Source organism: Anomaloglossus baeobatrachus, chromosome 3 (genome assembly GCF_048569485.1).
Source record: "Anomaloglossus baeobatrachus isolate aAnoBae1 chromosome 3, aAnoBae1.hap1, whole genome shotgun sequence".
Taxonomy (NCBI): Eukaryota; Metazoa; Chordata; class Amphibia; order Anura; family Aromobatidae; genus Anomaloglossus; species Anomaloglossus baeobatrachus.
The window spans coordinates 584317852-584342654 of NC_134355.1; the positions used below are offsets into that span (position 1 = coordinate 584317852).

At 44.1% G+C, this 24803-nt stretch overlaps 1 protein-coding gene across 1 annotated transcript in view; it reads left to right on the forward strand.

Annotated features, from left to right (window-relative positions):
- Positions 1-21550, forward strand: part of LOC142297317 (kyphoscoliosis peptidase-like) — a 67431-nt gene extending 45881 nt beyond the window's left edge. Inside the window, exons 3-4 of the mRNA XM_075341555.1 lie at positions 16075-16184; positions 20670-21550. Coding sequence (XP_075197670.1) covers positions 16075-16184; positions 20670-21550 — 991 coding nt within the window. The remainder of the gene's footprint in view (positions 1-16074; positions 16185-20669) is intronic.
- The last annotated feature ends 3253 nt before the right edge of the window (positions 21551-24803 follow it).

Here is a 24803-nt window from a genome sequence, read left to right on the forward strand (position 1 = left end):
CCTGGGACATCTCACTGGTACTTTCGGTTTACGGGGCTGCTGAGTAACTAAGGTACTAGAAAAGGGGCTGTACTTAGCAGAAAAATCACCTGCTGTCCATTTTTTGAGGAAAGTGTGGGACTCTGACCGAAAAACAATAAGATGACTGAAGGCACAGCCCAGAATCGTAATGCTACAGGCTCTATACCCCACAACACTCGTACAGGAGCAGGAAGCACCAAGTACAGTGGCAAAACTAGCAAACTGCAAGAGCTACAAGCAGTGTAGTGCCGAATGGAGGAAGTTCCCTTGATCAAAAAAGAGGAGGGCTGACTCAGTAGAAAGTGGAGAAATACGGGCCTACATTACCTAAATCACCTATAGATATGGTCCCCAATTTGGATTAAAATCTGGCAATCTGAGGAGGCACCCAGTATAGGAGACATCTTTAAAGCAATAAAAACTGCAACTCAGCTCTTTCCACCCTTAGGCTATGAACGCACTTTGCGTTGTGCTACTTGCAGTTCAGAACGCACATTTTTGCCTTAATTGATTTAGCCAAAGTTGCCTTTTCCAGAAATTTAGCGCTAAAAACGCATGCGTATTTACCGCGTTTTAGATGCGTTTTCAGCGCTTTTTACATGCTTTTTCCCTTGCGTTTTGACAGATGCGTTTTGAACATAAAGACACTGCTAAATAAAGATTAAATAGTCAAACAGAATGAAAAAAGGGAAAAAAAACCCCAAAACATATATAATTTTTTAATTAATCAAGAAAATAGTTATATTTCATGAAAATATAGCGGTTTTATAATATTTATTGCTAAAATAGCAATAAAATCATTTTGACTAATTTAATTGTCGGACTATGTGTGTGTGTAAAGGGACATATTATTCCATTATTTTAATGTCTGAAAATCATGCGTTTTTGAAGTAAAAAACGCAGTGCTTCTGCACCTAAAAAGCAGGTAAAACGCTGGAATTTGACACTTCTCATTGACTTCAATGTTAGCAAAACGCTGCAGAAATGGCAAAAACAATTGACATGCTGCTTCTTTTTACGCATCGTTTTAAAACTCAAAGTGCGATCTGAAAATCACCATTTTCCATAGACTTTGCTGGAAAATCAAAACGCATGCCTTTTGGCATAAAAACGCTGCAGTTCAAAATAGACCTAAAAAGCAGCTGAAACGCAGGTGGAAACGCAAAGTGCGGTCATACCCTTAGTCTGCAGATTTTAGAAGAAGATTTGGTCAATTCTGCGACGTAAAGAGGCGACTGGGAGCGGTGGAGGTGCAATTTTTAATACTATACCCAGTAAAGCTGGGGGTGGTAGCTTTGGGCTCCGTTCAACTTTTTGATACACCTAAATATGCAGCGACCTGGTTGGATCAACATGAGCAGAGGCTGAAGAGGCAAGGAAAGTCATGACCAACTTTAGTATCCCCGATAAGCAAATTTTACATAGACTGTCGTGTCACTACTACTCAGGAATGGAGTCATTCTGTTTTGCGTTACCAAACGCTGGAACAGTAATCAGCAACAGATCTCCATTCACCCCAGAAGCTGTAAAAACCAGCCATATACCTTGACATGCTCAAGCGCCATGGAGTTGCGTAAAATCATTCTCCATGTTGGAAAGTAACAGATGCCGACTGCCAACCACTCATCATTAACTTTGGACACATTAACCACGTAAATTTATTTTTTCTGACATCATGTCTTGGACGTTTACTCTATCTGGATTATGGATGTGTTTTTCTCTGTATGGTGCTGTACATTTTGGTGCCTTGAGGTTTCATGGATTCATTCTGAGATTACTTTTCGTGAGAAGATTATGCTTTATTACGGTTGAAATATTGATATACAAGTGACTTAATTATGTCTTTCTTATACAGCTAATATCTTGCGATTTTCTTGTCTGTGAGCTCTTTATATTATGCATAACATCATGTGTTTTCAATTGTACTGATATTCTGTTTTGGTCGCCCATTGGTGCTTTGCATTTAAAAACTGCCTTTTCATACTTTTTTACAATTTTCTATGACTTAAGGCTACTTTACACACTGCGATATCGGTCCCGATATCGCTAGTGTGGGTATCCGCCCCCATCTGTTGCGCGACACGGGCATATCGCTGCCCGTGCCGCACAACATCGCCCAGAGCCGTCACACATACTTACCTGTCCGGCGACGTCGCTGTGACCGGCGAACCGCCTCCTTTCTAAGGGGGCGGTCCGTGCGGCGTCACAGCGACGTCACTGAAACGTCACTGAACCGCCGCCCAATCGCAGCGGAGGGGCGGAGATGAGCGGGACGTAACATCCCGCCCACCTCCTTCCTTCCGCATAGCGGCCGGGAGGCAGGTAGGGAGAGCTTCCTCGCTCCTGCGGCGTCACACGCAGCGATGTGTGCTGCCGCAGGAACGACGAACAAACTCGTTACTGCTGAAGTAACGATAATTGGGAATGGACCCCCGTGTCGCCAATTAGCGATTTTGCACTGTTTTGCAACGATGCAAAATCGCTTATCGGTGTCACACGCAACGGCATCGCTAATGCGGCCGGATGTGCGTCACAAAATCCGTGACCCCAACGACTCCGCATTAGCGATGTCGCAGCGTGTAAAGCCCGCTTTAGGGCATTTTTTTCACATGCCAGAAATGTGTCAGCTTTTTAACCATGCTGCAGTCTATTTGGTGTTTTTAATGCTTCTCCAATAAAGGTTTTTTTTTAATTTTATCCACTGCTCTTATTGGAATTTGCTGTTCCTTTCATCCTTTTTGTGCTCTTTCTGGTGGTTGCCATGCTAGAGGATCTAACACCCATTTCCCACGTTATGGATTGAAACTGCCATATTCAACATTGGTGAGCTTCTTTTTTATTTTTGTATGTACAATATGTGTTTAATCCCTTTAGAACCTTGGATGTACCTATACGTTTAAGATCGAATCTACCCTTTAATTCGGGCTCGCACATTATTCAACAGACATACAGCCAACAGATGCAAGTAGATCAGAGATCCACCTGCACCTGTTAACTGGTTATATTGTGCTGTCAAACTCGATCTAAAACCTGCTGGTGGTGATCGCGCCGTTTTCCACCGCCCCTGCTGGCTCCGTGAAGCAATCACAGGGCACAAATGGGTTATCATGACAGCAGGTGGTCAGATGATAACGCGGGCATTCACAGGAGCGTCGGCATTCACAGGAGATCAACATTTCTGCTGCTGAGAGCGATGGTGAAGCATGGCTCTGAATAGCTGAAGTGATCACATAGTGCAGGAATAAAGTCCCTTAAGGAAACTAATAAAATCAATAAAAAAATGTAAAAAAAAGTAAAATAAATAAATAAAAGAAATTAAAAGTTCAAATCACCCCTTTTTGCCCCATTGAAAATAAAACAATAAAAAGAAGAAAAAACACATATTTGGTATCACTAAGTTCAGAAATGCCCGATCTTTCAAAATATAAAATCAATTAATCTGATCGGTAAACGACATGGCTATAAAAAAACAAAATAACAGAATTACCTTTTTTTGGTCGCCGTAACATTGCATTTTAATGCAATAACTGACAATCAAAACTTCACATCTACCTAAAAATGGTATAATGAAAAACGTCAGCTCAAGTTGCAAATCATGAGCCGTCACTGAGCCCTAGATCCCGAAAAATTAGAATGTTATGGGTTTTGGAAAATGTTGACAAAAGCGCTACTTTTTTTTTGACAAATTTCTGAATTTTTTTTCACCACTTAGATAAAAGTAAAATTATTAATGTTTGATTTCTATGTACTAGTACTGTCCTGGGGAATCACAATGCCAGGTCAGTTCTTCCATATAGTGAACATGGTAAATAAACCCGCTCCAAAAACAATTGTGTAATTGCACTTTTTTTTGCCAATTCACTGCATTTCGAATTTTTCCCCATTTTCCAATACAATATATAGCAGATTGAATGTTGTCATTCAAAAGTACAACTCTGCCCTCAAAAAACATACTGACGGAAAAATGAAAACCTTATGGCTCTTCGAAGAAAGGGAGACAAAAACGGAAAATTGCCGGATGTTGAAAGGGTTAACTACGTGGTTATATTCTTCCTTTCTTTTGGAAAAGAATGTAGGTAAATCTTTCCTCCTTTCCGGAAGAGGGAACTGCTTTATCCATACAGTCTTCCTTTCCACTCCCCCCTCTTTTTTTATTAAATGTATCCCTAGTACCTGCAGGGTACCTCTATGGTTTATCTTTCCCCTATTTAATGGCATTTAGTCCAACCGCTCAGCCTTTTTGATGCTAGAGGTGAGTCGTCCCACCCTCTCTCCCTATGGTTAGTATTTTGTTATCTAATTTTTGATGTTAATATGAGAAAAAAATATATAAAGTATTATATCATTACTCATGTACTATCATGTAATCCTTTACTTGGGTAATATAGTTAATTTGTTAGGCAATTTATGTTAAGTTATTATTATTATTTTTAATAATAACATCACATCTGGTGATATTTGAGCAAGTGGTCTGTGTTAGAGCACTGAAGGCAAATACGCTTGCTGAGAGTTCAGCAGCCGACACATCGCTTCGCAGCTAAACAATTTTATTTTGTTTATGGCTTAAAAACCCCCAAAACAAAACATTTCTAATAAATGCTGTCATCAATTTCCATCCAGCAAAAGGTAGATTGATTTTTGTCATTATTTAATGGGATCAGGGTCGGTCTGGCCCACCAGGAGGTCGGGAGAACCCCCGGTGGGCCCCTGCTATTGATGGCCATGCCCCCTAGGCCCCTCAAACCCTACACCCCCTGGGCCCCTATGGATATGTGAGAGAAGCCCCCCCCGGCCGGTAATTTCACTAATCATATTGGCACATTGCCGATATGATTAGTAACAATCCCATTCCCTCTGCAGCGGCAAGCAGGGAGAGCAGGGGGGGCACGCCCGGGGGTGTGTGCTGGGGGGAGGCTCTTTACCCAGAGGCGTATCTAGAGAGGGGGCTGGCGGGGCATTTGCCCCAGGCGCAGCTGTCAGGGGGGGCGCTGTCAGGCTGCCTGATGCAGCGCTGTGAAAGTCTCCCTGGCAGCTGCATTTGCTGCCCTGCAGTGGGAGCCACCATTCTCTGAGTGCAGCTGTCACACTGACAGCCACACTCATAGAAGCTGCAGCGCACGGCTCCCACTGCTCAGTTGTCCTCATATCTGTCAGATGCAAGGACAATTGAAGCTGTGCCCGGCCCTGACTTCCGGGTCAGAGAGACGGCTGCCAGGTGATCAGGTCAGCAGATCACACTGCTGACCCGGAAGTCAGGCAGCAGAGAGTGTGGAGAAGTGCTCCAGTGTGGAGCTTAAGACAATGACAGTAAAGAGGAACATTATGGGGTGAGAGGGGGGTATCTATGGACACAGAATGAGGGGACAGAAGGTGGGGAGGGGGCATTATCTATACATTATGGAGGAGAGAGGATGGGGAGGGGGCAGTATATAGGTATATAGGCACAGTATGAGGGGATAGAGGGTGAGGAGGGGGCAGTATCTATATACACAGTATAGAGGAGAGAGGATGAAGAGGGGGATGTATCTATATACACAGTGGAGGAGAGAGGATGGGGAGGGGGCAGTATCTATATACACAGTATGGAGGAGAGAGGATGGGGAGGGGGCAGTATCTATAGACACAGTATGAGGGGACAGAGGGTGGGGAGGAGGCAGTATCTATAGACACAGTATGGAGGAGAGTGGATGGGGAGAGGGAAATATATTTGGACAAAGTATGGGGGGAGAGAGAGGTTGAGGGGTGATGTATGGGGTGAGAGAGGATGAGGGGTGATGTATAGGGAGAGAGGATGAGGGGTGATGTATGGTTGGGGGAATGTATACGGACACAGTATGCAGAGCAAACATGAAAGAAATTTTGAGGACACAGAATAAAGAGTGACATGGTATGAGGAGCAAGTGGGCAAGATGGGGAGTGAGGCGGAAAAGTATTTGGACACACAGGAGGTAGTGAGGAGACCGTAAGGGATGGGAAAAATCTGAGGGGGGCAAAGAATAGAGACTGGGTAGTGGAGGGGGGAAGTATGAAGAGGGGGCAGAATGGGAGGACAGTGAGGCCATAGCAAGGAGGGGTGTGTGATGAAGAGAGCACAGTATAAAGGCTGGGCAGTATATGGGGACACAGTATAAAGGACAGTGTGAAGAGTATGGAAAGGAGAGGGCAGTGTGGGGGGATATGTACCATATGAAGGACAGTCTGGGGTCATATTAGAACACAGTGAGGGGTCATTATTTATTCTGGGGCACAGTGTAGGGCAGATATTTTTAAATAGGAGTATTATAATCATTCTGCTATTTTTAGGGGCATCGTGTCGTGATGTGCTGCAGAAGACCGGAGATGATGGAAATCTGCAGAGACGAGCTGTGGAAGTGAAAAGTCATCATGGCATCAGGACAAGGTGAATAGAAAGAAATGACTAGAGACAACATCATCTATAAGGTACCTGAATGTAAATGTTTAGTTGTGATACAATGTCTCATCATTAGGCCTTGGTCCCACTTGTGCATTGCTTCTGATGTGAGCGCAGTGGGACCCCCACTTATCAGCTGTTCTTGGTGCAGGTGGCCGGAAATGCTTATTTCTGGATCTGCTCTATCCTCTGATAGTGTCGGCGGCCGGGTACTGCACATCTGCCTCATTGATTTTAATAGGAGGCTGCTGCCACTATCAGAAGATAGAGCAAATACAGAACTGAGCATTTCTGGCCACCACCGGCATGGCACCTAGAACAGGCGATTGGCTGGCGTTCCAAGTCCTGAACCCCGACCAATCGGACATTGGTGATCTATCCTAACTAAGGAAACGCCATCAGTATTAAAAAGTAGTTGACAATCTCTTAAATAAAGTCTGGCAAGTTAAGGGTTACTATGTTTTTAGTTATGTTGTTAGGAGCAATAAAGCGGTTGTCCAAGTTTGTGATGACCTGCATTCCCTCTATGTGCCATTCTATGTGACTGCAGACTTCTGAATTCTCACAGTGCGCACACTGCACGCTGTCAAGATTCTCTGGTGCCGGTGGTGACAGTTGGAGGTGACGAAGCTGCAAGTATGCAATTTACATAGATGTGGTGACATGCTGAACAGACATGCTCAATGGAAATGATTTGACTGAGTCTGGACACATCAAACCAGAATGTGGCCAGAAGTATACAAATCTCATACTTGTATGATAACTTGTATGTATGTTATTCCTATACACAGTATGGTAACTGCATGGTGCTGGCGAGCCCCAAGATTGATTTTCTTTCCTGGTGGGCCCCAGGTACTCCAGTCCGCCGCTGCATGGGATCATGGATGGGCGACGTTGACTTTGTTTTTTTCTGCATCCCAGGATTGTTATCAAAACCACAGCAAGAGTTACGGTATATAAAGTGATACTACTTTATGTTGCGCTCAGCTAGGTTAGCAGATGACTGCTGACCAAATTCTTTCTAAAAAAGAAACAAAAAAACTTTTATTTATCAATAAAATCATGTATGATCATGGCACAGAAATTGTTTTTGTTTTTTTGGTAGACTTTATTTTATAATTGATATACAAGTGCATCCCAATAAATTAGAATAACATCAGAAACTTAATTTTTTTCAGTGATTCAATACAAAAAGATAAACACATACCGTATTTTTCGGACCATAAGACGCACTTTTTCCCCCCCAAATGTTGGGGGAAAGTTGGGGGTGCGTCTTATGGTCTGACTGTGGCTGCGGGGAATGAGGTGCTGCGGTGGAGCGGGTCATCGGGGGCACGAGCAGGCTGTAGCAGCCTGCTGTGACCACGTGTGTCCGCTCATTACATATGCACGCCCATCCTCCCGCCCATTTCTCAGCGCAGAAGCCGGCGCTGACAGGTGGGCGGGAGGACGAGCGGGGACGCGCGCATAGTAAAGAGCCGGTCCGCCTGATTACCCCTGGCAATTACAGCCTGGAGTGATCATGTGTGGCTGTATTCATTGCCCCCCGCGCGTCATCATCAGCGCGGGGTGCAGTGAATCAGTATAACTCACCCGTCCCCGTGTGTGGAGCCGTTCCCCCGCAGCACGCGATGTCTTCCTGTCTGTGCCGGTCAGCTGATCTGTGCCGGTCAGCTGATCGGCACAGACAGGAAGACATCGCGTGCTGCAGGGGAACGGCTCCACACACACACACACACACACACATACACACACACACAGGTCAGTGGTGCAGAGAGGAAGATGATCGGCTGCAGGGAGTGAGGAAAAGGTGAGTATAAACGTTTGTTTTTTTTTCTCTGTGCTATAGGATACAGGCCATATACCAGGATGGTATATGAGCACGATGGGGGCATATAGCAAGATGGGAGTATATGAGCAGGATGGGGGTATATGAGCAGGAGGGATGGGGGGTATATGAACAGGATGCGGGGTATAAGAACAGGATGGGGGTATAAGAACAGGATGGGGGTATAAGAACAGGATGGGGGTATATGAACAGGATGGGGGTATATGAACCGGATGGGGGTATATGAACAGGATGGGAGTATATGAGCAGGACGGATGGGGGGTATATGAACAGGATGGGAGTATATGAGCAGGATGGGGGAATATGAACAGGATGGGGGTATATGAACAGGATGGGGGTATATGAACAGGATGGGGTATATGAATAGGATGGGGGAATATGAGCAGGATGGGAGTATATGAACAGGATGGGGGAATATGAACAGGATGGGGGTATATGAACAGGATGGGGGTATATGAACAGGATGGGGGTATATGAACAGGATGGGGGAATATGAGCAGGATGGGAGTATATGAGCAGGATGGGGAATATGAACAGGATGGGGGTATATGAACAGGATGGGGGTATATGAACAGGATGGGGTATATGAATAGGATGGGGGAATATGAGCAGGATGGGAGTATATGAACAGGGTGGGGGAATATGAACAGGATGGGGGTATATGAACAGGATGGGGGTATATGAACAGGATGGGGTATATGAATAGGATGGGGGAATATGAGCAGGATGGGAGTATATGAGCAGGATGGGGGAATATGAACAGGATGGGGGTATATGAACAGGATGGGGGTATATGAACAGGATGGGGTATATGAATAGGATGGGGGAATATGAGCAGGATGGGAGTATATGAACAGGATGGGGGAATATGAACAGGATGGGGGAATATGAACAGGATGGGGGAATATGAACAGGATGGGGGTATATGAACAGGATGGGGGTATATGAACAGGATGGGGTATATGAACAGGATGGGGGTATATGAATAGGATGGGGGAATATGAGCAGGATGCTGGTATATAAGCAGGATGGGGGTATATGAGCAGGATGGGGGTTTATAGCAGGATCATATACAAGGCAGGAGGATCATTACCAGGATGCGGCACCTTAGTAGAGAATTTGGGGACATTACCCCCATAACAGTGTCAGCAGCAGATCCTCGCCCCATAACAGTGTGTCATGACCACATTTTTTTGCTTAAAGTTTTATTTTCCTTTTTTCCTCCTCTAAAACCAGGGTGCGTCTTATAGTCCGGTGCGTCTTATAGTCCGAAAAATTACGGTATATTATATAGAGTCATTACAAGCAGAGTGATGTATTTCAAGTGTTTATTTCTGTTAATGTTGATGATTATGGCTTAAAGCCAATGAAAACCCAAAAGTCATTATCTCAGAAAATTAGAATCATTACCACAAAACACCTGCAATGGCTTCCTAAGCATTTAACATAGTCCCTTAAACTGGTTCAGTAGGCTACACAATCATGGGGAAGATTGCTGACTTGACAGATTTCCAGAAGTCAGTCATTGACACACTCCACAAGGAAGGTAAGCCACAAAAGGTCATTGCTAAAGAGGCTGTCTGTTCACAGAGTGCTGTATCCAAGCCTATTATTGGAAAGTTGAGTGGAAGGAAAAAGTTTGGTAGAAAAAGGTGAACAAGCAACCGGGATAACCGCAGCCTTGATAGGATTGTTAAGAAAAGGCCAAAAACTTGGGGGAGATTCACAAGGAGTTGGCTGCTGCTGGAGTCAGTTCTTCAAGAGCCACCACACACAGACGTATCCAGGACATGGGCTACAATTGTCGCATTCCTTGTGTCAAGTCACTCATTAACCAATAGACAACGCCAGAAGCGTCTTACCTGGGCCAAGGAGAAAAAGATCTGGACTGTTGCTCAGTGGTCCAAGGTGTTGTTTTCAGATGAAAGTAAATTTTTATTTCATTTGGAAATCAAGGTCCCTGAGTCTGGAGGAAAAGTGGAGAGGCCACAATTCAAGCTGCTTGAGGTCTAGTGTGAAGTTTCCACAATCAGTGATGGTTTGGGGAGCCATGTCATCTGCTGGTCTGGGTCCACTGTATTTTATCAAAACCAAAGTCAACGCTGCCGTCTACCAGGAAATTTTAGAGCACTTCATGCTTCATTCTGACGACAAGCTTTTGGAGACGGAAATTTCATTTTCCAGCAGGACTTGGCACCTGTCCACACTGCCAAAAGTATCAATACCTGGTTTAATAACCGCAATATCACTGTGCTTGATTGGACAGCAAACTTGCCTGACCTAACCCCATAGAGAATCTGTGGGGGTTTGTCAAGAGGAAGATGAGGGACACCAGACCTAACAATGAAGACGAGCTGAAGGCTGCTATCAAAGCAACCTAGGCTTCCATAACATCTCAGCAGTGCCACAGGCTGATCGCCTCCATGCCACGCCGCACTGATGCAGTAATTCATGCAAATGGAGCCCAACCAAGTATTGAGCCCAACCAAGCATTTACTGTACAGACTTTTCAGTAGGCGCCAACATTTCTCAGTTTAAAATCATTTTTTCAGTTGGTCTTATATAATATTCTAATTTTCTGAAATAATGACTTTTGGTTTTCATTAGCTGTAAGCCATAATCATCAACATTAACAGAAAATAAACACTTGAAATAGATCACTCTGTGTGTAATGACTCCATATAATGTATGTGTTTCCCTTTTTGTATTGAATTACTGAAATAAATTAACTTTTTGATGATATTCTAATTTATTGAGATGCACTTGTATACAAAGAATGAGACCCAAAGTGCCAGAACTCTATTGTTCAAATATAGTGAATAAGTGAATACAGTAAAACTATTTATTTAACCTAAGTTTTATATTATTCAGCTTTATAATGTAATAATGGCATTCCACTATTTTCCACTCAACAGATACAATGAATTTTATTTTCTGACCCACCCTGCTCTATTTATTGAAGATCACTATCCAGATATTGTAAAGAACCAATTACTGCATCCAAGGGTATCTCTTTTTTTAAATCAGATACTTTTTTATTAAAACAGAGTACATACAACAGAATAACAAATCGGCATCCAAATTAAATTTATCACATCTATTACCCCTTTAACTCCCCCTCCCGCCCCCTCCCCCACCCCGGCAGCAACACTTCTCCCCGATACTACATCCCATATAGTACACACTTATAATACCCTTCAACTGTAGTATAGAACCATCCCGTTGCGCAGGAGGAACAACTAGTAACACAAATAAAACAAAACATACACATCAGAGGTCTCAGACGGCTATCCCCGTCCCATATCAGTTTACTGGTCCATCACTCGTCCTATCCGCATTGCAGCCAAGGAGACCAGAGCTTCTCAAACATTTTAACATTCCCCCTTCTTTCATACACTCCCCGTTCCAGCTGAAGAATACACTTCACCCTTTTAATGTACTCTCCCCTGGTCGGGGGGTCTTTTTTAATCCAGGACCTGGCGATTAGCTTTCTTGCCGCATACAGCAGCCTAGCAATGACAATTTTCATAGTATTTTCCACCCCAAGCTCCTCAACATATCCCAATAGGCATATCACTGGTTCCCTGGGGAGGACACACCCATATGTTCTTCCTATCTTGTGGATAACCTTAGTCCAAAAGGAGACCAGTCTCGGACAAGACCACATCATGTGAAAAATACCTGCGTCAGATCCCTGACACCTTGGACACTCCGAATTCCTTTTCAACCCCATTTTAAACATCAGTAAGGGAGACCTATATACCCGGTGAATCACGTATAGGTGAGACAGTCTGGCCGGTTCGCTCATGGAAAGTTTAGGGACATACGCCAGGATACTCTCCCACACCTCCTCCGTTATCGGCCCAACTTCCTCCTCCCATTTAGATTTAGTTTTAATTGGGTATTCTAACAGAAAGGTATGTAGTATATCTTTATACGTGCCAGAAATGATCCCTTTAGTGCTTCCTCCGCCCTTACACACATACTCCAGTACCAGGTCAGTCTGTATGGCCACACTTTGTTTAGCCGCTTGGGCTGCAATCACATGTTTTAATTGTCTGTAGTGGAGCCAGCCGGACGCCGGTAACTGAAACTCTGTAACTGCGGGAACGATTTCACAATTCCTCCTTCCAATATCTGATGCATGTATATTACACCCTTGCGTCTCCACTCCTCAATATTCCCCATTTTCTGAATCTCCGGGAGATTACTGTTATCCCAGATAGGTGTAAACTTGGTTAACCGGGTCACCCCTCTCACCCTTTTCAGCCTATCCCAGGTCTTATTTATAAGTGCCATTGTAGGAGATGTTCTACCCAGGAGCCCCACCGCACCATCCTCTAGTCCCATTACCAATGGACTTCTACCCACTATGTATTCCAGTACTTCTTTAATGCCCCCATCTTTCTCTCGATCAGACCAACCCCTGAGGTGTTGACATTGCGCCGCTATATAATACAATTCCGGATTTGGGATTGCTAGACCCCCCTCATCCTTCGGCCTTTGTAAAGTCTCTAATCGCACCCTAGGCTGCTTTTTACCCCACACCAGGTCCCTAAACAGCGAGTTTATCCCTTTAAATCTTTTCCTTGAAATACAAACAGGGGCATTGTGCAGTATGTATAGGAGTTTAGGCATTACTACCATCTTTAGTAAATTAACCCTTCCAACAACTGACAAATGTAGCTTGTTCCAGGCATCCACCTTGGTTCTCAATTTTTTAAGGAGCGGCCATAAGTTCACCTGTATGTATTTTTCTACTGGCAGAGATATCTGGATACCTAGATATTTAAATTCGTCCACATTCTTCAATTTGTTAGCCCCAGTATCCTCATTTGTCCAGGCTACTTCCCCATCCACCTTAAAGAGGCTCGATTTAGACCAATTAATGGTCAGTCCCGAAACTTCTCCAAATTTCTCTATTATCTGCATGGCATGATCCAATGAGGCTGATGGATCCCCCAAGAAAAGTAATAAATCGTCAGCATAAAGAGCTATTTTCTCCTCTAAATGCCCATACTTAAATCCATGGATCTCCTTTGTTTTCCTAATGGCCGCCGCCAGAGGCTCTATTGCAATAGCAAATAGGAGCGGCGATAGTGGGCAGCCCTGTCTCGTTCCCCGGTGCAACTCAAACGCTGAGGAGGTCATACCGTTAACTCTAACTTTAGCAGTAGGCCTATTATACAACAGCTGCACCCACTTTACAAACCGTGGGCCAAAACCCATATGCTGCAACACTTTCCACAGATACCCCCACTCAACACTATCGAACGCTTTCTGGGCATCTAACGAAGCGATCACCCTCCGGCCAGGGTTGTCAGGCGGCAACTGTAGATTAAGGTACAATCTCCTGATATTAGCAGCTGTCGACCTATTGGCCATGAACCCTGATTGGTCCATATGGATTAGGTTAGATATAACTCCAGTCAGCCGGTTTGACAACACCTTAGCCAGAAGCTTCACGTCCGCTGTTAATAACGAGATGGGTCTATATGAGTCTGGAAGCCTCGGATTTTTATCCTCCTTAGGAATTACTACTATTATTGCTTCTCTCATAGATTCAGGCAATACACCTTCCCCCTCCGCCACCTCAAAGACTTTCAATAGTTTGGGTAATAGGATTTCTTCTAACTGTTTATAAATTTCAACTGGTAGCCCGTCTGCTCCCGGTGCCTTGTCATTGCTCATGCCATGCAGAGCGCCCTCCAGTTCATCAATAGTAATAGGTGACTCCAGTTTATCTCTATCCGCCACAGACAACACCGGAAGCTCACCTCGCTCAAGAAATGAGTCCACCTCTTCCACCCTCATCTCTCCGCTAGAAGAATATAGCGTGCGATAGAAATCTTTAAAGACCTCAAGGATCGCCTCAACCTCAGTGACCTGTGTCCCCTCCACCGTGTCCATACCATGCACAAATGAACTACTCCTTTGAGCTGCAGCTATGACCGATAATAGATGACCAACTTTTTCCCCCTCCTCATAAAAATGCAATTTTTGGAATGCCTGCTTCCTTACCGCCTTCTCCAAAAGCATCTTATTAACCTGTTCATGCGCCTGCCTAAGATTTTGCTTCGCGTCCGTAGTAGTACTCCGGATTGCTTCCAGCTCTGCCTTATCTAAGGCCTCCAGCCTATCTTTCTCATCCTGCCTCGTCTGTGTTTTACGTTTACAGATATCCCTGAACAGGAGCCCCCTGAGGTATGCCTTCATCGCATCCCATACCACCAGCGGACCAGTGCTACCCTCGTTGTGGATAAAGAAATCCCCAAGATCCCGTTCTATATTCCCCATATTAATATGACGGATCCATGCTGGATGAAGCTTCCACTCTCCCCTCCTTCCCCCTGTCAGGGTTCCCCGTCGTATGGACACTAGAATTGGGCTATGATCTGAAATCACTCTTGTCAGATATTGCACGTCACTTATCATTGCATCCATCAGATCACTAGCTAGAGCCATGTCAATGTGGGACAGAGTGTTATGTGAAGCCGAATAACAAGAGAAGCAGGATACCCTCCCATTCCTCACTCGCCAGGCATCCACCATTCCAAGTTCCCCAATAAGAGTGCCAAACGAAGTCATACAACTATCCTGAATACCTGGAGGTCTCCTACTCCTATCCCAGTACAGGTCTATCACATTATTGAAGTCCCCCACCAGTAAAAAAGGGATTACTCCCCCCTTCTCAGAGAACTCCCTTATCTCCCTTAGTTTGGTGCACTTATATGGAGGTGGTATATATATTGCAGCTATACACATGAGTCTGCCAAATATTTTACACTTGACGGCCACACACTGTCCCTCTTTATCCACATACACTTCTATCTCTTCATATTGCACAGAGTTATGGATCAGCAGTGATACACCCCTTGCATAGTTGGAAAAGGTGGAGTGATAGGCCTTCTGCACCCATCTCCTATTTAAAACATGTGTTGTCTCCTTTGTTAGATGCGTTTCTAGTAGACATATTACTGACGGGTTCTGGTCTTGAACATATTTAATTATTGCCGCTCTCCTAGACCTATCTGATAACCCTCTAATATTCCAACTCAACACCTTAATTCTATCCCCCATTATCCCACCCAGTAAAACCATCAAACCTTGTAGTATCTCCCCATGCTGCCTCTACCCTACCCCTTTCCCCCCTCCCCCCCTGCTCCCCTCCCCTCCTACTCCCCACCACTTCCTGTTTTCGAGTACTCCCGTGAAGCATCGGGTTTTCCAAACCTGGTCCATAATCCCTACTAAATTCCCCCCTACCTCCCTCGCCTTCCCCTCTTAGACACATTTTAAAACTCGTCCCTTTTCCAACAATTCTCCACTCCCCCCCTTTCTATGTATAATCATATTCCACTCAATATTCAATATTCAACCAATATAACAGTAAAATGGCGAACAGTAATTAAACTGGAATCTCAAATTGTAAATACCCCCACCGCGCCAAATTAGGCAGTCCCCATGTCCTGCGAAGCTCACATCAAACCCTTCGCATTCCCCCTGCATACTACCTCAATCCCAAAGGGAAGGAGAAAAAAAAAAAAAAAAAAGAAAAAACAAGAAGGGTCCCCTGTAAGCTCCTAAGGATGTTGTAGAGCCTCAGCCGGCCTTCTCCAACACACTGCAGATTCAGACAGTCAGCTCATTCCTTCAAACGGATCCGCTTTTCGTTTGCGTCCAACCACTGCATGGCTTCCTCTGGAGTTGTAAAAAAGTGCACCCGCTCCAACGCCGTCACTCTTAGCTTTGCCGGGAACATCATTGAGTATTGCACCCCCATCTCTCGCAGGCATCCAAGGGTATCTCAAGAACAATTTGAACAATTTGTATTTCGCAAAGCAGACTTCTATAATTTTGGCATTTTATCTATCCAGCCAGAAAAAGGAATTATAAAATCAGGTAAACTCATACAGATTAAGTCACATAATCTTTGAAATGGTTAGAAACTCTATGTCATGGCTCGATATAGAGATTCAATCAAGTGACCTCTTGCTCGGGGGTTGGTTCCTCTGTCTTCTCAGCTCTGGTCCTTTTCCACTTGGTCCTAATGCTGATGGTTACTATTACCTTTGTTTTTCCCTTGTGGGTTTTCCCCTTTTCAGATGTTTATCATTATCTTGTTTTGATTTGTCCTATCACAGCTTGGGTCGGTATATATGTGTTCTCTCTTCACTGCATTTCTGTGCTGGTTATAGTTCCATATGGACCTGTTCCTGGGATTTCCATCCTTTCATCTTAGTGGTTTTACCTCTGAAGAGAATACTAGCCATATTTTTGAAGATAGTCTGTGTGTTTTTCTTTCCAGCCCCTTATCCTTGCACATTATTTGAACTTGTTTCAGTTTACCTCACAGTGGGTTTCTGTTTGTTCCTGCACAGCTTCCTCTCCCCTTTGTAGGCAGTGTTTGTGGTTTCCCCTCCGGTCCGTCAGGTGGCATGAGAAACCTCTCAATGGCATTTCAGGGAGCCAGACCTGAGGTTGTGCTGTTAGCTGGGTGGCTAGGTTCTTATAGTCTGTACAGGGATCAGTTGGATGCGGACATACCTTCCCTTTTCCAGTCGGGGCAGAGTGCCTGTGTGTCAGTATTATTTGTTTAGAACAATCTATTTTATTGTCCAATGCAAGTGATGAGCCACACAAGGACTACCTCTTGCTCTAATGCTAGAAAACGTGAAGTAAATAATGTGTACATAATCCTTCAAATTGTATCACTGCAGACTAAACTACTTACAATACTATAACCAAGGGTTTGCATCTAATCAGGACAACACCTTTACCTTTCTTTTGCATTCACCCAGGTTTTTTTTTGATTGTCTTTATTTATAGTTCCCCAGTAAATGTATCAAATACCCCCCTTTTTAACACCTTCCCAACATTGGACATTCTAGTGTGTTCAATGTTGCGTTGCTGTCTTTGATGTGGGCTCAGGCATTGAGTCCACATTTTTCCTGGCAGATGATGCATGTGTAATTCAACCACCATCTGCCTCTTGCTTTTTGCTACAAATACTGAGGTAAAAAACTCACCAAATACTGTACGTGTGCATGTGAGCTCAAATGACGCTGTCAGTCTTTGACAGCAGCATTCAAAATGAATGCCCTAGATGATGTGCATTTCCATGTGCCCAATGACCCCCTTGTGACACAATCGCAGAGTGCTATTGAGATTCTACGACAACTCGGGGTATGCTAAAGACCCCTATGCCTGCCATTACAGTACTCCATTGAAGTCCATCCTAGGCTTCATAGGAGACCATGATTTTTTCTGTATTCTGCAGTATTAATATTAAACAATCTGACAACTGCATGTTTAAGGCGGGCTTTGCACGTTGCGACATCGCAAGCCGATGCTGCGATGTCGCATGCGATAGTCCCCGCCCCCGTCGCAGGTACAATATCTTGTGAAAGCTGGCGTAGCGAAAATTTTCGCTACGGCAGCTTCACATGCACTCACCTGCCCTGCGATTGTCGCTCTGGCCGGCGACTCGCCTCCTTATTAAGGGGGCGGGTCGTCCAGCGTCACTGCTACGTCACACGGCAGGTGGCCAATAGGAGCGGAGGGACGGAGATGAGCAGGATGTAAACATCCCGCCCACCTCCTTCCTTCCGCATAACCTATGGAAGCCGCAGTGACGCCGGTAGGAGATGTTCCTCGCTCCTGCGACTTCAAACACAGCGATGTGTGCTGTCGCAGGAGCGAGGAACAACATCGGACCGTCGCGTCAGCATAATTATGGATTACGCCGACGCTGCACCGATGATACAATTACGACGCTTTTGCGCTCGTTAATCGTATCAACTAGGCTTTACACACTGTGATGTCGCATGCGATGCCGGATGTGCGTCACTTTCAATTTGACACCACCGACATCGCACCTGCGATGTCGTAGTGTGCAAAGCCCGCCTAAGTCCCCTAAGGAGACTAACAAAAAAATAGAATTCTAATCACTCACGTTTATCCCCATTAAAAAAAAAGCAAAAAAATACACATATGTGGAATTGCTATATCTGTACTGATCTTCAAAATTTAGAATTAATTAACCTGATCTTTAACCCCTTCACCCCCAGTCGATGTTTTTGTTGCTCTCCTTCTTCCAAGAGCCGTAACGTTTTTATTTTTACATCAGTCTTGCCATATTAGCAGGCTTGTTTTTTTACAGGACGAGTTGTACTTTTAAATGAAACCATTCATTTTACCATATAGTGTACTGGAAAATGGCAAAAAAATCCAAGTATGGAAAAATTGCAAAATAAAAGTGCAATTGCGCGATTATTTTTGGGATATTTTATTCACTGTGTTCACTATATGGTAAAACGTATGTGTTGGTGTGATGCCTCCGGTCAGTGCGAGTTCGTAGACAGCAAACATGTGCAAGGTTTGCTTTTAACTAAGGGGTTAAAAAAAAAATCAAAAGTTTGTCCCAAAAAAGTGGCACACATTTTCTGTGACCCATAGCATTCTCATTTTTCGGGATCTATGGATCAGTGATGGCTTATTTTCTGTGTCTTGAACTGATGGTTTTAATGGTACCATTCTTGCACAGATGCTACGTTTTGATCACCTGTTATTGCATTTTGCGCAAAATTTACGGTGACCAAAAAATGTAATTTTGGCGTTTGGATTTTTTGTTGTTATGCCGTTTACTGATCAGATTAATTGATTTTATATTTTGATAGGTCGGGTGTTTCTGAATGCAGTGATACCAAATGTGTGTATTTTTTCTTTTTTTGAACCCTTTAATATTCAATGAGGAGAAAGGGCGTGATTTGATGTATTAGGTTTTTTTTAAACTTTTTTTTTTACTTTTTTTTATTCTACTAGTCCCCTTAGAGGACTATAAAGATCAGCAGTTTGATCGCTCATTCATTTTTGTTGATCACAGCTTCGCTCATCTCTTGTAACAGAGGCTGCATGGCCGGCTGTTACAGCAAGTGAGTCCTGTGAGCTACAAGAGTCATCACATGACTCTGTGCTATCATGGAAACCATCAGCTCACAGTGATCAACAGAGCTGAGTGAATGAACTTTTACTGCTCCGGGCATTTAAATTGCGTTGTCACATTTTGACAGTGCGATTTAAGAGGTTAACAGGCATGGGTGGATTGCGGATCCACCTGTGCTTGAGAGGCATACATGTCAGCTGTACAAATCAGCTGACGTGCAGGAATCACCGCCGATTGCCCGCAGCAGCCACAGGTGATTACACTATGATGGCTTAGGACGTACCAGTACGGCCCACGGTTGTTAAGGTGCTAAACACTATAAAGAGTAAAAAAAATGGAAACAGAATTGCAGTTTTTCTTCTGCCTCAACACCTCAAAAAAAAAAATGTAATAGGAAGTGATCAAAATTTTGAATCTATTCCAAAATGGTATCAATAAAAATGTCAGCTTGCCATGCAAAATACAGACCCTCACCCAGCTCCATTGACTGAAAAATGAATATGTTATGGGACTCTGAAAATGCCAACACAAGTAAAATATTTTTTTACAAACTTCCAAATTTTATACATTTTGGTATTGCCACAATTGTACTAGAGAATCATTTTGCCAGGTATGTTTGTTTTACCATACAATGAACGGCAGAAGAAAATCCCAAACAATAATTGCGGAATTCACTGTTTTTTTTTAAATTGTTTTTTGCAATTTTGCATCCATCAGATAAGCAAAAATAAAAAAAGGAGTTATTTCAGTGATTTCTGATATGAACAGTTCTACAGATACTATGGATTTCATTTTTTGGCTGGAATAGAGAGCTGCTCCATCTCTGGAAGACTTGCAACCATGTAGCAAAAAGTGGAGAAAATGCAGATTAGTTAGTTGCCATTTTCTAGACATCAAAAGCATTGGGATATAATTAGAGATGAGCAAATCTGAGATTCGGTGTTCGGTGTATGTACCATACACAGACTTTACAAAACAAAACAGAGCTCGGTTGCTTTACAGATGTAAACCACTTGGGTCTGCATGGTGCTCAGCCCAATGTGAGCCACTTACAGTTTTTGAATGACTTTCACTGGGGGTAACAACGGCGTGATTGGATTCAGTGTGCACCAACAAAATGGAAATCTCCACCTTCCCTTGGAAGTGTTCTGTTTATGGGTGGGTGGAGACCCAAACTGCCCAATTAGTGACTTCCATTGGGGTTCAGGTCAAGTCCAGGTCCCAAACTGAACTTTATCTAAAATCCGTCTGAACCCACCGATCCGAACTTCAATGGGTCCGCTCATCTTAGATATAATTGACTGCTTGGGGGTTTATAGAGCCATACATAGTAATAGTAATAGTTATGGCTCTTTAGAGTTGGATTCAATTTCAATGTCATTTACAATTTCATAAAAAATTTACAACACATTTTATTCTGTTTTCTTTGTTTTTATATACAGTAAATGGAAAAGTTTCTATTACTATTGAAAGTCAACAAAATTTGGAATTTTCGTTCGATGTCAATGGAGCTGAGCATGGAGTGATGAAATTGTTATACTGTGGTATGAAACTTGATATTTACATTCAGAAGTCTGGAAAATATGAGCTACGCATATATGCCAGAAGGCCTGGTTCTACAGATGATTTGTTTTCGGTTTTGAGCTATAAAATAGTTTGCAAAGCTGTGAAAAGCACAATGAAAATCCCCAAATGTCTCTCCAATCCTGTTGGTCCAAGTTGGGTGACTGAAGACGCCGGACTTGTGGACCCATCACACCCTGAACCAATCATTCATACGAAGGATGGAGATTTCAGCATCAGTTTTAAAACAACCAGGGGCTTAAAGTTGTTCTGTAGTTTACACTCTGATGAAGTTCTAATGACCACCAATATGAACCAGCGGCATGTCTTATTGATTCAAACAAAGGATAATGTAGAAGTGAAGGTCCGCCTTCCACACTCAGGAACATATGTCCTGAAAATTTTTATTGGCTCAGAAGGAAGTTCTTCATTCGACTACTTGTGTAACTATCTCATTATTTGTACCAACCCCTCTGTGAAGTGGCCAGTATTTCCTGAGACGTGGGGAGAATCCGTTAATCTAGTCCATCCTCTGGAAGGAGTTCTTCCAAAGAACAGCAGTGTCTCCTTTAAGATTAAGATTCCTAATGTCACAAAAGTGTGTATCGATGGGAAAAAATACATTCCTCTAACATTATCTGACAGTGGTTACTGGGAAGGGACTTGCAGTACACAAGGTAGGAAGGAACTTTATGTCATGACTCAATCTAAAGAACTTGACAATTGGCTGTATCTCCTAAAATATGAAATAAGTGAGTGAACTCAATGCTTTGAATTGTATCTATGAAGAGTTTCAGAACAAATACATTTTACGCCTTTGTTAACAATGAAATATAATTATTTTCTGACAGGTTATTAAATATTTTTTTTAATTCATGCAGTTTTTTATGTATTTTTTTAACTTTATACAGTACAGACTAAAAGTTTGGACACACCTTCTCATCTCTAGATCAACTATTAAGAGGAGACTTTGTGCAGCAGGCCTTCATGGTAAAATAGCTGCTAGGAAACCACTGCTAAGGACAAACAACAAGAAGAAGAGACTTATTTGGGCTAAAGAACACAAGGAATGGACATTCGACTAGTGGAAATCTGTGCTTTGGTCTGATGAGTCCAAATTTGAGATCTTTGGATCCAACCACCGTGTCTTTGTAGAAAAGGTGAACGGATGGACTCTACATGCCTGGTTCCCACCGTGAAGCATGGAGGAGGAGGTGTGATGGTGTGGGGGTGCTTTGCTGCTGAAACTGTTGGGGATTTATTCAAAATTGAAGGCATACTAAACCAGCATGGCTACCTCAGCATGCTATTCCATCCAGTTTGCGTTTAGTTGGACAATCATTTATTTTTCAACAGGACAATGACCCCAAACACACCTCCAGGCTGTGTAAGGGCTTTTTGACTAAGAAGGAGAGTGATGGGGTGCTACGCCAGATGACCTGGCCTCCACAGTCACCAGATCTGAACCCAATCGAGATGGTTTGGGGTGAGCTGGACCGAAGAGTGAAGGCAAAAGGGCCAACAACTGCTAAGCATCTCTGGGAAGACTTCAAGACTGAAGCTCATCAAGAGAATGCCAAGAGTGTGCAAAGCAGTAATCGAAGCAAAAGGTGGTTACTTTGAAGAACCTAGAATATAAGATATATTTTCAGTTGCTTCACACGTTTTTAAATATTTAATTCCACATGTTTTAATTCATATTTTTGATGCCTTCAATGTGAATCTACAATTTTTAGAGTCATGAAAATTAAGAAAACTCTTTGAATGAGAAGGTATGTCCAAACTTTTGGTCTGTACTGTATATGATAGAAGCACTCTACACGGCCTTGAGACTTTGGGAAGAATCCTTAACTGGTCTGATCCCCAGTGTTACAGGGTGATAGCAACTTATGCAGGACTCTAATCTTCAGAGGAACTACATCTTCAGTGGGGTATGAGCAAAAGGATCATGTAGAGGGTGTGAGGAAGGGAACGTCAACGTCATGAACAGGATTAGAACCAATCTACCTACCGGTAGAGGTGCGCCTTGCAGTTCCCGCCGGCGGCGTCCGGCCAAAAAGTGTGAAGTTCCGCCATCTTGGGCGCGAAGATTTCCCGCTCAAGCGTCTTCCCCGAGCAGGGAGGGCGCGAAAGTGAAGCCCCGCCCAGAGAAGATGTGGACGTGGGGTCCCCTGAAATGACAGCCGGGTGCGAGACACCGTACCCGTTCCCACTCGGGTGACCTGCCGACAGCCACCATCAACCTGTCCGGGGAGAACAAAGACACTGCAGCTGGCTGCGGGACCCGTCTATCTAGCCGTTTGGTTTACCAGAGACTCTGTGAATCTGTGCCTGAGTGAGTACAACAGTGCCATCCGGCACCACGCCGTGCTGCCTCCGCAACCCTGCACCCCAGCTATCCTGCCTCCCCGTACCGCCCCAGGATCACCAACCCCTACCCACGAAGGGGAAACCAACATCCTAGCTGCGCCCTGCCATCGCTCCCGGGATCCCCGTCACCAGGAGCGCTGCTCGAGTCCCCGGGTCCGGCCCACCGCTCGAGCCACCGAGCAGCAGCATAAGCCCCGGACCCGAGCATAGCGAGCGAGGCCCCTCCGCCCGCGACAAGAGCACGGGGCAAACAGAGCACGGGACAAACAAACAAAGCACTGGGCAAACAATCAGAGCACTGGGCAAACAAACAGAGCACGGGGCAAACAAACAGAGCATGGGGCAAACAAACAGACCACGGGGCAAACAGAGCACAGAGCAAACATGGCTGCAAGGATGGGGGAGGCGTGCAAGGATGGGGGAAATGTGCAAAGATGGAGAGAAGCGTGCAAAGATGGGGGAAACATGGCTGCAAGGATGGGGGAAACATGCAAAGATGGGGAAACATGACTGCAAGGATGGGGGAAACATGCAAGGATGGGGGGAAACATGGCTGCAAGGATGGGAGGAAACATGGCAGGATTGGGTACATTTAGCGGGAAGGGGAACATGCTAGGAAGGGGTACATTTACCAGGATGGGGGGATACATTTACCAGGATGGGGGGGTATATTTACCAGGATGGGGCGAAGCATGCCAGGATGGGGGTACATGAACATGCCAGGATGAGGAAAAATGCCAGGATGGGGAACATTTAGAAGGAAGGGTGACATTTATCAGGATGGGGTACATTTACCAGGATGGGGTATGTTTACCAGGAAAGGGGACGTTTACTGGTAAACGTGGGAACATGGGAACATGGATGGGGTAGATTTACCAGGATGGGGTCATTTAACAGCATGGGGGAACATGCCAGGATGGGATACATTTACAGTGATGGGGTACATTTACCAGAATGGAGGACATTTACCAGGAATGGGGTACATTTACCAGGATGGGGAATATGCTGGGATGGGGTACATTTACCAGGATGTGGTAATATTTACCAGGATAGGGCCATGATGGGGACAAATATACCAGAATTTAGAAAATATATATAAGGATGGGGGACATGTTTACCAGGAAGTGGCCAGGAAGGGGGACATAACTACACAATGAAAGGGGAGGGTAGCAACTCTTACATATTTATGGGATTTCAAGATGTTCAGACTTTGAAATGTAGATGTGGATTACAGTTTGAAATCTGATTGCATTCCATGCTAAAATCTCTGTCTAAACTGTTGCAATTTTTTCCAGAAAGATCTATCCAACTCCTGTGTCTGGAAAAGGGCAGGGGCTCAGCTTCAATGTGTGGTAAGCATGCATGAGCATGATGCCCCCTGCTGAAGAGAAGAGAAGACTGCAAAGGTAAGGTTATAATCAATTATTTACATAATAGGATTGGTTGGCACCTCGGGAAAAAAAATGGGTTTAGGGCTACAGTTTGGGCACTCTGCCGGTGAAAGGTTCGCCTTGACTGTCATAGACTATGTTTGGACAGCAAAGATTAACCCCGCGCTTTACAGTTACTCTCCAAAACACCTGTCTCCATTAAAATCAATGGAGATAGGCGCTACAGCTTATTAATAGGAGCTGTGATTGGTT